The sequence below is a fragment of the Eublepharis macularius genome, chromosome 11 (assembly GCF_028583425.1).
Source record: "Eublepharis macularius isolate TG4126 chromosome 11, MPM_Emac_v1.0, whole genome shotgun sequence".
Taxonomy (NCBI): Eukaryota; Metazoa; Chordata; class Lepidosauria; order Squamata; family Eublepharidae; genus Eublepharis; species Eublepharis macularius.
Genome location: NC_072800.1, coordinates 89,371,145 through 89,385,175, shown reverse-complemented (window position 1 = coordinate 89,385,175; position 14,031 = coordinate 89,371,145). Strand labels below are relative to the sequence as shown.

The 14,031-nt window shown below is 46.3% G+C and overlaps 1 protein-coding gene across 1 annotated transcript in view; it reads right to left on the bottom strand.

The window, feature by feature from the left end:
* The window catches only part of ADCYAP1R1 (ADCYAP receptor type I), a 125,280-nt gene that overhangs the window by 49,226 nt on the left and 62,023 nt on the right, over positions 1–14,031 (bottom strand). The window contains exons 4-9 of the mRNA XM_054991424.1: positions 13,164–13,199; positions 12,669–12,704; positions 8,363–8,478; positions 5,923–6,020; positions 4,453–4,585; positions 260–413 (exon numbers count right to left, since the gene is read on the bottom strand). Coding sequence (XP_054847399.1) covers positions 260–413; positions 4,453–4,585; positions 5,923–6,020; positions 8,363–8,478; positions 12,669–12,704; positions 13,164–13,199 — 573 coding nt within the window. The remainder of the gene's footprint in view (positions 1–259; positions 414–4,452; positions 4,586–5,922; positions 6,021–8,362; positions 8,479–12,668; positions 12,705–13,163; positions 13,200–14,031) is intronic.

Below are 14,031 nucleotides of genomic sequence, written 5' to 3'. Positions count from 1 at the left end.
CTCTAACCACTAAACAACATTGCCTTTCAATGAGATAACATACATATCTGACCAAGACCTGTAACATTAGGAGTTGCCAGGGCCAAAAGAGTGAGCAGAGCACCTCTGGGCCCAATCCATAGATATCTAAATCTATCTCCTAGAATGAAGCTTTTATCCACTAGGCTGTACTGTCTCTCTCCACACATACAAGTGCAAGTGTCTGATTACCTACACAAGGAATAAACATGAACTTTAAAACTCCATAAAAGAAACTCACCCCAGCCAATGATGGTGTACCAGTAGAAGTATCTCTTTTCTGGAAAAAAGGTCTGCACAAGCAAAGTAAAAAGGTACAGCCCCTCAATGAAGAGCCAGAAATAGTTGGACATGACGCAGTAGTGGAAAAAGACCATCACAGCTTTACACTCCACCTGCGGAAGACAAGCACAAACTGTTAAAAGCCCCTGTCACTTCAGTCTGAAAAGTCCCATTTCAATTCTGCTTCCTTGGGCAAATAGAATCTGTGATTTTTCGTTTTGTTGTACTGTTTTCTGATGCTTTGCATTGAATTTTCTCATAAAATGCAGGTATTTCCCATCTTTCTTTGTACATGGATAAGTCAGCATTGGATATGGATGTACAAATACCATAAAAGCTGTACGTTTTAAAAAAAAAGGCGGACATGTGTTCATCATACAAATAAATCTGCCGAAACAGCAGCATCAAATGGAAAAACAAAACCAGGGACGAAAATACAAAATTCGGTATAAAAGGAACGGAAGGGGGAATGTTTGTTCGTTTCTAACTTCAATCCATGGCTTGTACTTGAAGTGGGCTTGATAGGCAGCCAAGACACTTTCAGTTATTTTGAAATTGTATATTAATGGGAAAAAAAACAATCTGACCTTTTCTTTCAAATTACATCTAAAAGGATTTATGGAAAAAAATGCCGAAGGCCACTTAGAAGCTGCCATTCGAAAGCACGGCAAAGCAATTTCAGACCTTAGGAGGTGTTTGATGAAAGCTCACAGGAAGCGTCGTGATTTCTAGTGTAGGCTGGGAGTGACTCAACAATGGCTGCTAATTGGCAGACCGAAGTCCTCCAAGCCTTCTTTGAATACGAGAAAAGAACCCAGCTGTGTGTATATGCATCATGTATGTGCAGAGTAATCCAAAGAAGGCTTTTAAATAAAAATGGGGGAGAATGCTGGGAAATTGCTAGGAAGCTTAGAAAGGATGCACCATGCGGGCTGGCCCTGAGAAATTCATAACCCTGAAAGTTTACAGAATGAAGAAGCTTAAACTACTGAGCAGTCCAACTTGTCAATCTTCAGAAAATCCTCAATGTTCAGGCTGCTGTATTGTGCATGGAATGAACAATGGGATCCGTTGGGCAACAGGCTGTATTAATAGAATATATTAATAGAATATATTAATGTCAGGTTGGTAGCCATGTTGGTAAGAGAGCAAGATTCAAGTCCAATAACATCTTAAAGACCAACAAAATTTCCAGGGCATTAGCTTACAGGAATCAAATGAAGGGATCTCTGACTCTCAAAAGCTTATACCCTGGAAATCTAGCTGGTTTTTAAGGTTCTACAGGACTCAAATCTTGCTCATTTCAGTATTAAGGTTTCATCCTGCTTTTTGAACAGTAGGGCCTCAGAGCAGTTTACAATAGTTCAAAATAAAATTTTAAGTTCTTTGTACTCTGTCCTCTCTTTCCAGATTCTTAGCCATCAGTACGACTTACAATTCTGCTGTTGTTCAGGAAGTGACATCATTGTGTCCCCTGGGAGCGCACACAATGAGCATGTTCTCAGAGTGCCAGCTGTTGGCCGGCAATCTCTGGAAGGCTTGCCACATCTCACTGATCACTAGCAGATTAGTGGGCAAGGAGGCAAAGAGTTTGCATGCCATTGGCAGGCACCAGGGCCAGATCGACGGGGAGTAAGGGGGTAATCTGCCCCCCAGCGCTGCCAAAGAGGGGATGCCGGGTGCAGCTGCCAACCACTGGGAGCACGCTTGAGTGACAGCAGTGCAGGCAGCTGAGCAGAGGGCTGGGAGGCCGCCCGCGCTGTTCGCCTGCCCCACTGATGGGGCAGCTGGCTTGCCACCTGTACAGGACAGGGAGCACGTGGCAATCTGGCCGCCCCATCAGCGGGGCAGGCGAATGGCACGGGCGGCCTCCCAGCCCTCTGTGCGCCAGGGCGGTCAGCTTCCCGCACAGGAAGCATGCCTCTGGGCCCCTGCATGATGATGTCACGGAAGTGACATCATCATGCAGTGCTGGGAGTGTGCCCGCGCGCTATGTGTGCTTGGGGGGGAATGCCGGACTTGGGTTGCCCTGGGCACTGGCAACCCTAGACCCGGCCCTGACAGGCACCTGGGAACCCTCCTTCTCCCATCTTTTTTGTTCTTCGCCACTGACTCTCAACACGGGTCTCCACCTCCTCTTGCCCTCCTCTTGCTCCTTCTGTCCTCAGTCTGTTCTCATCGTTGCCACCTCTTCCTCACCACCACCAGGAGAAAATCAGCAGTGGGTGGGGGCTGAGAGTTTGCCCTCGGAGAGAGCCTGCAACCAGCAACAACCCCAAGATGGCTGGGGCTTCCCTACTACCCACTCCCCTAACCCTTCCTCGACACTCTGTTGCTCTCCTCCACCCTGCTGATCTGCCTGCCCACCCGGCCTCTGCCAGCTGCTTGGCCTGGTCACCTACCCCATCTCTACCGCTCTTCCCCCTGGCACTCAACTGCAGACCCTCTTTGGTGGCGGAAGGGAGCTGGTAGCATCTCCTCCTCCTCCCCTGCCCTCTCACAGCATCACTGTTGTCTGAGCTTTTGCCAAATTTTATTGGGAGGGATTATAACGCCCCCCCTTTCCAATTTTTAGTGCTTTCAGCCAGTTTGGTGTAGTGGTTAAGAGCAGTAGGACTCTAATCTGGAGAACTGGATTTGATTCCCCACTCCTCTGCTTGAAGCCAGCTGGGTGACCTTGGGTCGGTCACTTAAGAGTGGCAGGACTCTAATCTGGAGAGCCAGGTCTGATTCCTCACTCCTCCACTTGAAGCCAGCTGGGTGACCTTGGGTCAGTCACTTAAGAGTGGCAGGACTCTAATCTGGAGAGCCGGGTTTGATTCCCCACTCCTCCACTTGAAGCCAGCTGGGTGACCTTGGGTCCGTCACAGCTTCTAGCTCCATCAGCCCCACCCACCTCACAGAGTGTTCTGTTGTGGGGATAATAATGGCATACTTTGTAAACTGCTCTGAATGGGTGTTAAGTCATCCTGAACAGAGGAATATAAATTGAAGGTTATTATTATTATTATTATTCTGCAACCCCAGGGTTCGTCTAGGTTTGCAGAAAAATCACTGTTGTCTGAACAGGGCCCTGATTCATGAATTTAAGCATCTGAACATGGGGCCATGTTGACTGTTAAATATACCTAGAGGAGTAAACCGTGTTAGTCTGTAGTTGCAAAATAGTATAGAGTCCAGTAGCACCTTTAAGACTAACCATCTTGGTTGCAGCATAAGCTTTCGAGAACCACAGCTCTCTCCATCGGATGCCTGACAAAGAGAGCTGTGGTTCTCGAAAGCTTATGCTGCAATAAAGATGGTTAGTCTTAAAGGTGCTACTAGATTCTTTTAAATATACCGATACCATTATTTTCCTCTGAGCCTCAAAACCACTGTTCCCAATTGATCTGGTGCATTTTATCCCACCCTCTTCCATAAAGCTCAGGGCGGTGTACATAGTTCTCCATCCCCACACACCATTTTATTCTCACAAAAACCCTACAAGGCTGGTCAAGCTGAGAGAGTGAGAGAGAGCAACTGGTCCAAGGTCACCCAAGCTTCATGGCAGAATGGGGATTCGAACCTGAGTCTCCCACAAACTAGTGAAAAAACTCTAACCACCAGACCACACAGCCAAGCAATTTTTATAAACCTGATGCTTGTTTGGGACGTTTAGCCATAATGGCAAATATGCAGACTCTGCATGGGCATGAAATTATGGATATTTACAGCATCATGTACATTTTCAAACTCGGAAAGTCAAATTGGGGATTCTGAATTGCTGCCCGGTTTAGCATTTGCAGAGGTTTATGCACAGTGCTTTTTGAACTCTATAAACAGGCACAAGTATTTCACAAACATGTGACACCTGCATGTAAAATATAGGATCCATAAATTCCATGAATTGCAATCAAGAAGCCTCCTAGAAAATTAAAAGGAGGAGGTTGAAGAATCAAGAGGAGGTAGAAGAAGAAATTGCTGGAAAGGGTGGGAGGGGGCTGGAAGAAATTGAGGTAGAAGAAGAAATTGCTGGAAAAGGTGGGAGGGAGGCCTAAGCTCTAAAGACAATTTGCTAGGCAACATTTAAATCCCTTTTTAATATTATAAATGTCCAGCCTTCCTCCTTATCTTGTTAGAAAGTGCTACCCTTTGAATTCTGGCTGCATTTACCGTTGAGATGAAGCAGTGATTGCTGTCTTGCTCGGCATAGAGAACTCCGTCTTTAATGAAAACCGAGATGGCTCGCAAAATGAAGGAAACAAAGAGGTTCATGTGGATAAAGTTTCGTGTGCAGTGCAGTTTCCTGAGAATGAGAGGAAAAGGCAAAAGTATTCAAGGATGCCGTCTCATTGTCTCAAGGCGTATGATAGTGGAGACCTTCCTAGGAGCCAAACCCAAGAAATGTGGAACAAATAGAGCACAGGAGAGAGAAACAGTGGTCAATAGGCTCTTCCACTCCCTCTCTGTATCGTGGCCCTTCCGGATGGGCAGTACTCAAGTACTAAGTCATGACATAACATAACAAGAGCCGCCGCCACCATGAGGGCTTGGAGATGGCTGGGCACAAAGCTGCCACAAGTGAAGCCAAATGAGTGAAGGGCTAGTTGGGATTTGCTTTTCCTTCATCCCTTCATTTGGGGATGGGCTGTGGTGGTCTGGGTGGTGATAGAAGAAAGGCAAGGTGAGCAGGCCATAGAGGGATCAGATCCATTGTAATAGTGGGAGAGCTCCCCTCATCTCCTGGTTCAGCAGCAGGAGAAAATAGGCCAAAGATGTGATGTTGCAGCAATGCCAAGATGTCACTTCTGATTACATAACTGGAAGAGACATCACATGTCATCAGCATGCTCTAGCAATCCCCTTAAACTCTATGGTTGAGGTTGTAGGCATTAGGTAATTAGGTTTAGGTATTAGGTAATGCCATAGAGTTTTTGAGAATTGCTAGAGGCTCTCCAGTGATTATTTCACATCATTTCTGGTTATGCAACTGGAAACAACATTGCTGTGTCACACAGCATCATGTGATGCCCAGCCCTTCCCCCCAGAAGCTCCCAGAGTGTGGCACCCATGGCTGCTGCTGGCCATGGTGTGCACTATTCCCAGTGATGGAGGAAGGCCACAGCTACCCACCACCCAGGTGCAATAGTGGCATGGCGCAGCCCCCAGCACTTATGCTTCACATGCACTCACTGGTCCTGGTGACAGGGAAAGCCCAAAGCCCTGGTCATCCACCCCCTACATGCAGCTGCAGAACAGATTTCTGGGTCCAATCCCACAGTGCCAGGAGAGGGCTGGCTTGGTGCCATTCCATATCTGAGCAGCCTGGTGTTCTAGGTGATCACCTAGCTATGCCTGAGTATATGGCAGTCAAAGACCCCTCCTCTTTTTCTCCAGTGGAAAAGCTGATGGGATCCCAACCCCCATAGTGAAAAGCTTGCATGTGTGAACCAGCCCTCTGTGATTTTATTTCAGTTCCCACAAAGAGGAAGTCCATTCACACAGAGGAGATCTCAGTGGACCTCTTCCATCCGATAGATACAGTGGTTGAGTGACTGAGTCAACAGTTCTGGGTTTCTGGAGAAGAAGATGAACCTGATTTTCTCCACGTGCAGAAAGCCTCAGCCTCTCATGCCAACTTACCTGAAGCGACACAGGATCACCATCGCTGTGGTGAGTGAAACAAGGGAAGTGCTGTAGCCAACGGTGTACAGAGCCTTCACTGAGAGGTAATAATAATCCTGAGAAGTCAAGTCACAACAGAGGTGTTAGGAGAGGTGGTGGTGCAAAACTTGGCATGCAGAATGTCTCTCATTCAATTCCAGGAACCCCCTACCCAAAAGATCTCCGGTGTTTGGAAGGACATTTCTCCGTCTGAAGAAGTGCTCCTAGTCACAGGAGACACTACTGAACTAGAAGGGTCGAATGATCTCACTTGGTGCATGGCGATTTAATATATTATTTTTTGGGAGAAGTGATCACTCAGCAGTGGAACACAGGTTTCGAATGTAGAGCTACTCTACACAAGACAAATTACACGAGGAAGAGCCGAGAAGCTGAGTTTTAAGAGACCAGAAGGCTTTGTCAATTTCCCCTCCCTACAGAGCCAGGGAGATCACTGCTCAGAGGGCTTGTTTATTTCCTCTTCACCTCTTAAAAGGGGAGGTGAAATTGACAGAGCCTTCAAGGAGGCAAAGAGGAAATTCCCAAACCCTCTGAGGAGTGATCTCCCTGGCTCTGTAGAGAGGGGAAATTGACAAAGCCTTCCGATTGCTTTTAAAATTCAGCTTCCCAGCTAACATTGCAACTCGCTTCATGTGCGACTCCTCGTGTAATTGGTCTTTTGTAGCTCGGCTCGTAGAAGGGCGCAGGTTCCGTCTTTGGCATGTTCAGTTAAAGGATTTCATCTCACCCATATCAGGAAAAGACCCTTTGCCTGAGATCCCAGAGAGTTGCTTCCGATCAGAACAAACCATATTGAGCCAGATGGACTAATGATTTGACTCAATAGATGGTAATTTATTATCTACTACAAATATAAATTAGAAGTTGGTTGTTGGGAATCATTAAAAGACACATTCAAAATTGGCAAATAATGCCAACGGCCGTAATCTCTGTTTAGACTTTGAGCGCTGGGGTTTCTTGTGTCATCTGCAAAGTAGAAAATGTGTGTGGCTGTGTTCTGGAGAAGCAAGGATCTTTCTCTTTTTGCAGTGGAGAGAGTTTTCCTATAGCTCTGGCCCAGCAGAGTCCACTGCAGGACCTACAAGGTACATATGGAACATATATGTACTGCGGACCCATAAAGCTACAGTCACTCCATTGGCTACCTGCCAGTTACCGTGCTTAATTCAAAGTATTGGTTATTACATACAAAGCTCTTCACGGCCTTGGCCCAACATATCTGCAAGACTGCCTCCCTCCCTATGTCCCTCCACGGCAGCTCTGCTTATTTGAACAGGGTCTCTTGCAGGTGCCAGCCTGCACATGGGAGAAATCAACAGCAGCCCATACATGGGCTTTCTCTGCCCCTAACCTATGGAATGGCCTGTCTGAGGAGGTCAGGAGAGCCCCCACGCCCCTGGCTTTCTGCAAACAATGCAAAACTGAATTATTCAAAAAGGCTTTTTACTCAGATAGGAGGATGGTATTGTAGGGAAGGGGTCTCGGATGTTTCGCCAATGAGTTAGGAAGCATAAACAACATTTTTGTCTTATATATTATCTGTTGCTTTAAATATGTACTCCTATATACCACCTGTGCTTCATGTTGTTTAACGTCAGTCCTAGAATTGATTATGTCCTGCCTCAGCATTTCTTCAACTCTGTATTGGATCCTTGCTAATGCTATGTCTTTGTAAACTTGTATTCATTTACCCTATGTTCCTATGGAGAGTCAGTTTGGTGTAGTGGTTAAAAGTGGCAAGACTCTAATCTGGAGAACTGGGTTTGATTCCCCACTCCTCCGCTTGAAGCCAGCTGGGTGACAGCTCTTTCAGAGCTCTCTCAGCCACACCCACCTCACAGGGTGATTGCCGGGAGGATAATATCGCACACTTTGTAAACTGCTCTGAGTGGGAGTTAAGTTTTCCTGAAGGGCGGTATATAAATCAAATATTGTGGTTGTTGTTATTACTCAAATGGATGATCCCGCCCAGTTAAGGAGCAGGCAGCAAATAAGATGACACTACACAAAACAATATAGCCAAGCAAAGTCTGCTAGAAGGACAGATGAAGGCAACAAACAACAAACACAACTTGTCAAAAGAGTGGAAGGGTTTTCTGAATAGCTAGGAGGGTATATCAACCAGGAGCAGGTTCTTATTTTTTACCAGGTTCCTATTTTTTACCAAGTTCTCTGCAACATTCATAAAGCTACCTTATCAATCAGAAGTGACATGGGATTTCCCATTGCCAGTAATTGGCCATATTGACTGTATTCATCCAAACATTAAGCCTGACCAATATCTCTAATACGTTGCAGCTGAGAACCAACATTATGAAAACCTTCAGATTCGGAAAAGCCCGACACGGGATGCCAATGTCATCTTCATGCTTTGTCCTTCCGTCGCTTCCCAGCCTACCTGGTTGCCATCGGATGTTTCATTCTCATCAAATCCGCAGGCGTCGTAGTAATGAGGGAAAGCTTCGGACCAGCCTTCTTCGGTACAGTTCCTGCTGACTTTTAAATCTGATCCACCTGCCAGTTCAAATGAGCATGGGACGTCTTTAGAAAACGTTGCTCAGACCATGGTAGTTAAATGCAAAAACAAGTGCAAAGATCCCGCAAACAAGTGCAAAGATCCCTCAATTACTCCCTTGTGACCCAGCTGCGGGATGACTTAGAGTAGGGACTAGAGGAGAGACTTCTTGTCTCTGCGCACTTCTCTCCGCAGAGCCTATGTGCATTCAAGGGACTCCTAGATCCAGGGCCAGCACATCTATTGAGGCCAGGTAGGCGGTGGCCGCAGGTGCGGGGTGCCGGAGGGAACGCCGGAGGAGGCACGGCAGGCGGGAGCGCACACCACAAAGCACCAGCCTCCTATCCCTCCCACCCCGCGCCGCTGCCGTCGCCAGCACAAGCCCCCGGCCAGGCGCAGCCACCGCGGGCAGGCAACTGCGGCGGCACAGGCAACCGAGCGGGAGAGCTCGGACGCCACCCGCCGCAGCAATCGGGCCGGCGGTGGCGCGTGTGCTCCCGTGATGACGTCATGCATGATGTCATCACGCAGGCCATTGCGCGCGCACACGGGGGCGCCCGGCCAGCCAGCTGTGAGCATGGCAAACCCTTGCGCCGCCCCTGCCTAGATCATCTCTTATTATTTTGCGATCAGTGGACTGTACCCAGAGATCTTTGGATTATGCCTGTCTTGATTAAATATCTGCTTCCTGTTGAAACCTTGATAATTTCTCTTCTTTTGCCAGATACTGACTTAGTAATAACTCGATCAGTGGCCAATTTTTTGGCAATTAGGGATTTCTTTAAGGAGCTACCAAGAAGGGTTTTAATGTGTTATTGTTTTCTGTAAAAATTGAAAATTGTAGAAACTGTGTACAAGTGTTGTCATATTTTGTTCGGTCAAGTACGCTATTCCATGTTATTGCACTGATTTTTATGCATAAGATCTCTGGTCAAAATAGCTTATTTATATAAGGAAAGGAAAGGAAAAGGAAAGGAGCTATGTATTTGCTTCTCTTGGAGAAGAGGAAGTACTCAATTGCTGACACAAGATTTGATTTTATTTGTTACAAATTAAAGATAAGATGGGGATCAAAAACTACCCCCAAGTATGGGAATTTGGGGACTTGTTCTAATTGATCACTGGCTTTGGAGAAGAATATAACTTTTGATTTTGAGTTTTTTCTTAATTTTTTCAAATTTACAGAGTAGACTTAGGAGTTTACTCAATCCAACCTTAGTGTGGGACGTAAAGATAGCATTATCTGCATAAAGGAATAAAGTGAATGCCTTTGAGGATATGTACGGAGGCTGGAATTCTCCTGAAGAAAGGACAATTGCAAGGTCGTTCATATGCAAATTAAAAAGTAGAGGTATTAAAGGGAAACCTTGCTTCACTCCTCTGTCAAGGCAAAAACATTCTGTAAATTCTCCCTTTTCTCTGCAGCCAACTTAAGCCATGCAGGAGGAGTAGAGATTTTTAATTAGCCAGAGCAGCCTTTTATCACTTGAAGTACATTCCAGTTTCCCCCACAGCCTATTCCTAGGTATGGTGTCAAAAGCTCTCTTAAGATCAATGAATGTGACATACAGTTTACCTCTAGATGGGGAGATGTATTTTTCAACTAAGTGGGCTAAGATCAAACCGTGGTCTTGAGTGCAAAGCCCTTCCTGAAACTGATTTGTTTCCACTCAAGGATGTTGTTTGAGGTTATCCATTCCTCTAATCCGAGGTATAAATATAAGGTATACAACTTTACCACTGATGAGAGTAGACTAATAGGTCAATAGTTTGCTTGATCTGACATGGAACCTTTCTTAAAATTTGGAACAATAATAAAGTGTTTCCATATTAGGGGCATCCTCTCTGAAAGGTTGATTTCTAGGAAAATCAGAGCTAGAATCATATCCCATCATGCTGGGTTGACCTTAAGCAAGATGATAGGCACTAAGTCCAAACTAGAGATGTGTACGAACCTAAATACGACCCAACCCCCCCCCCCAAACCAGGCCGGTTTGGGGTTCGCGAACAAGGGTTCGTGGAAGCTCCTTTTCATGCTCGTTCATTGGGTCATATTTACAGGGGCAGTTTAAACTGCCCCTTTAAGGGCCCTGCTGCAGCAGGTCCCTTTAAACGATCAGCTGGCAGGCGGAAGGGGGGATCCCCCCTGCCGCCTGCCAGCTGATAGTTTAAGAGGACCTGCCACTTGCAAGGCAGGAAATGGCCCTTTAAACTGTTAAATGCCCCTTCCCCTGCCGCTGTTAAGGCCAGAAAGGGGCATTTAAACCCCACGAACAACGAACCACGAACTGGTTCATAACTGGTCCAGTTCCGTGCTTCCTGGTTTGTTTTTTTGTTGTTGTTCCTTGCCCATAACTAGTCCAAACCTGGGGCTTTCCTTGAGTGTAAATGCTTGCTCGTGGAGATAACTTCCAGCTTGGTAATAGCAGGCCAGAAGGGGAGATGGACAGGGGTCAAGTCGCCTAGGGTAGTGTTTTCAGAGGAGAATAAATTTGTCAGAAATGTGTTTTGCAGAAATCTGGGCCTGACTCATCCGCCTCATGTCTTTCAAAGGGCCTTCCTGTCGAGCATTTCCCAGCGAAGGTTAGGTCACTGTGATACTGTGCGCGGCTGGTCGCAGTCGTGCTCCTTATAATGAAAAATTCTTCAGCATAATTCACAGTGGCAATATAGGAACTGAAAATTAAATGAGTTCAGATTGAAGTACAGTCCAGCACAAAGGGAGCAACATGCCAGAAATTAATGAGTGTGCTGCAACTCCGGGCTTGCAAGGGCATTCAGGGACAAACAACACGTTAACACATGGTTGCGTGAAACTTTCCTCCATTTTCTTTTTTTAAACTAGAGGCAATCTCAGGAGGCTGCAATTTTGAGCAGAAAATGGCAGGGGAGGGGAATGGCTTATCCCTTTTCAGGTTCATTTTTCCCACTCCTTTCCCGCTGAGTAAGGGAAAGGATAATAGTCCCTGCATTTTTTTGCCCCAGGAGGGGAGAATAAATCAGGAAACAATACTGGCTGGACAAATAGTCAAAGGGGAAGTGTTAGGCAGACCTGTCCATATTGGGCTTCTGCAACCTCCTGATAGCTAAAAAGCCTCCATGCATAACAGCAGTGTATCTCTAAATATTAGATGTAAGAGGCAACCCACAGGCGATAACAGGGCTGCCAGTCTCCCTGTGGGGGCAGGTGATCTCCCTCTCACAGCCTCTGCTTCCCTCCGCCACTCACCTGGCTAGTGGGGAGGAAAGGGTGGGAGCACACCCACTGCTGGGCGGGATGACATCACTTCTGGACATGACATCATTGTGCATGCCAGGAGCACATGCTTTGCGCATGAGAAGATCATACAGGTAAGTGCCAGGTTCCCTCCTCTCCTGGTGGAAGGTTAAGGGGACGTGGCAACCCTAGGGGATAGTCCTTATATATAAGAAAAGCTTCCCTTCCTTCCTTGGGCAATCTCAGTGTTATTGTCTGATAACTTTCCTGACAATCAAACCTCTGCTATAGTGGCTTCCTTTTTAGCCACGGTGATAAAGAAACAAAATCTTCATGAGTTTAGATAGTTTAAAGTGATAATGACGAGTTATGTCTGTGTGAATTGGGTATGTTCAAGTGTACAGTTCATATTTTGTTGGTGTTTGTATGGCTTATGGCTTCGGCCGGAAAAGCAATAAACATATTATTGTTGTTGTTGTTGTTGTTGTTGTTATTATTATTATTATTATTATATAGCGGTGTACACCTGGAGCAAATCCTGGCAGGAGGTGGTGCCTCTGGTACCACATGCAGGCATGAAGCGTGCACGCACTCCCAGGACTTTGTGATGATGTCACTTTGTGATGATGTCAGCTTCCCTCAAGTTTTGATGGGAAATGTAGGCGTCCTGGTCTTGCAGCTTGGCTCTCCGACTGCTGTCCAATGGATTTTTCAACTGTCACTTGTCCAACATTCCACCAAGCTGCCTCCATTTCCCATCAAAACTTGAGGGAAGCTGACAAGTGTCCAACCTGTGTCAGGCGTCACTTGTAGTTTGGCCCTATGTGTTCATCATACGAGGCAGAGAAATAGACTGCTAAGCCTACCACTATAATTAGAAGTGGTTAGGAAATTCATATCAGCTGAACTTCAGCTCAAATCCCTCTTCTTCTGGAGGTGAGAGGGAATGCTTACAAGTTCTCTTTCCCTTACCTAGCATTTCTGCATCGTCCAGAAATTCCAAATCACCTACAAAGAAGGAGAAATACAAATAGCGTTAGCATCCACTCGTTCTTCAGGAACTAAACATTCACGTTTCCTCTCTCTTTGTAACTGGCAGCTCTGTCTTCATGTTGGAAGTGCTCTTCTGCAAACTGCAAGTAGCAAAGCCTTGAATCTCAGCAAGAAACATGGACTGTAAATAAGCCATTTCAGCTCAGGAAAATGATGGCATCAAGAACATTGCACCCCCCCCCCCATGCTGTGGTCCTGAGACAAATCGGGCCCCTACAAACCTTTAAAAGGCTGTTCCATGCAGCTGCTGTGTGGCTGTGGGGAAAAGGAATTGGGCCTTGATTCCTTGGACCCGACTCATCATGCAGTGTACTGCATAGTTTGACCGAAGCGCCAATATCCTTCGTCCTGCTCTTCTGTCATGGCATCCCTACTACGCCCACATAACTAGAAAATACCCGAACACCATCTTACCTGGTTGAGCGTAAGCCATACTGTTCACGTCCTGCCCTTTAAGAAAAGAAAAGAACACACAGGGTTAAATCCTCTTCGGTCAAATGTCTTCCTCCCCTACTGAAATAAAGCATACATTCACACTATTGAGCTCAGCATCTATTCTTTACTACCCTTCCCTTTCCTTACTTCCTTAAGTAAAGGTAAAGGTAGTCCCCTGTGCAAGCACCAAGTCATTACTGACCCATGGGGGGACGTTGCATCACATTTTCTTGGCAGATTTTTGTTACGGGGTGGTTTGCCATTGCCTTCCCCAGTCATCTACACTTTACCCCCAGGAAACTGGGTACTCATTTTACCGACCTCTGAAGGATGGAAGGCTGAGTCAACCTTGAGCCAGCTATCTGAACCCGGCTTCCACCAGGATCAAACTCAGGTCATGAGCAGAGCTTGGGCTGTAGTATTGCCACTTTCCACTCTGCTCCACGGGGCTCTTCACCCTTACTTCCTTACCCTATGTTGAATTTTTGATTATACAGTTCCAGGGACTAATCTAGAGAACTTTTATCCCACCATTCCTTCACGGAGCTCGGGACAGTTTACACGGTTCTTTCCACTTTCACGTTATCCTCAGAACAACCCTGTGGGGTAGGTTAGGTTCATTGGCCCACAGTTACCCAGTGAGCTTCTCCGTTGAACAGAGTTGAACATCAGTCTTGAGATAACATTGAGGCGGTGATGTATATTAGTTAGAGTGGCTGACTAGGGCACCACCAATAAGCCATGAGATGAAGAATGGAGATATCATGTGTGTGTGTGTGTTATGTGTCATCAAGTAGCCTCCAACTTATGGCAACCCTATGAAAGAAAGACCTCCAAAACATCCCAT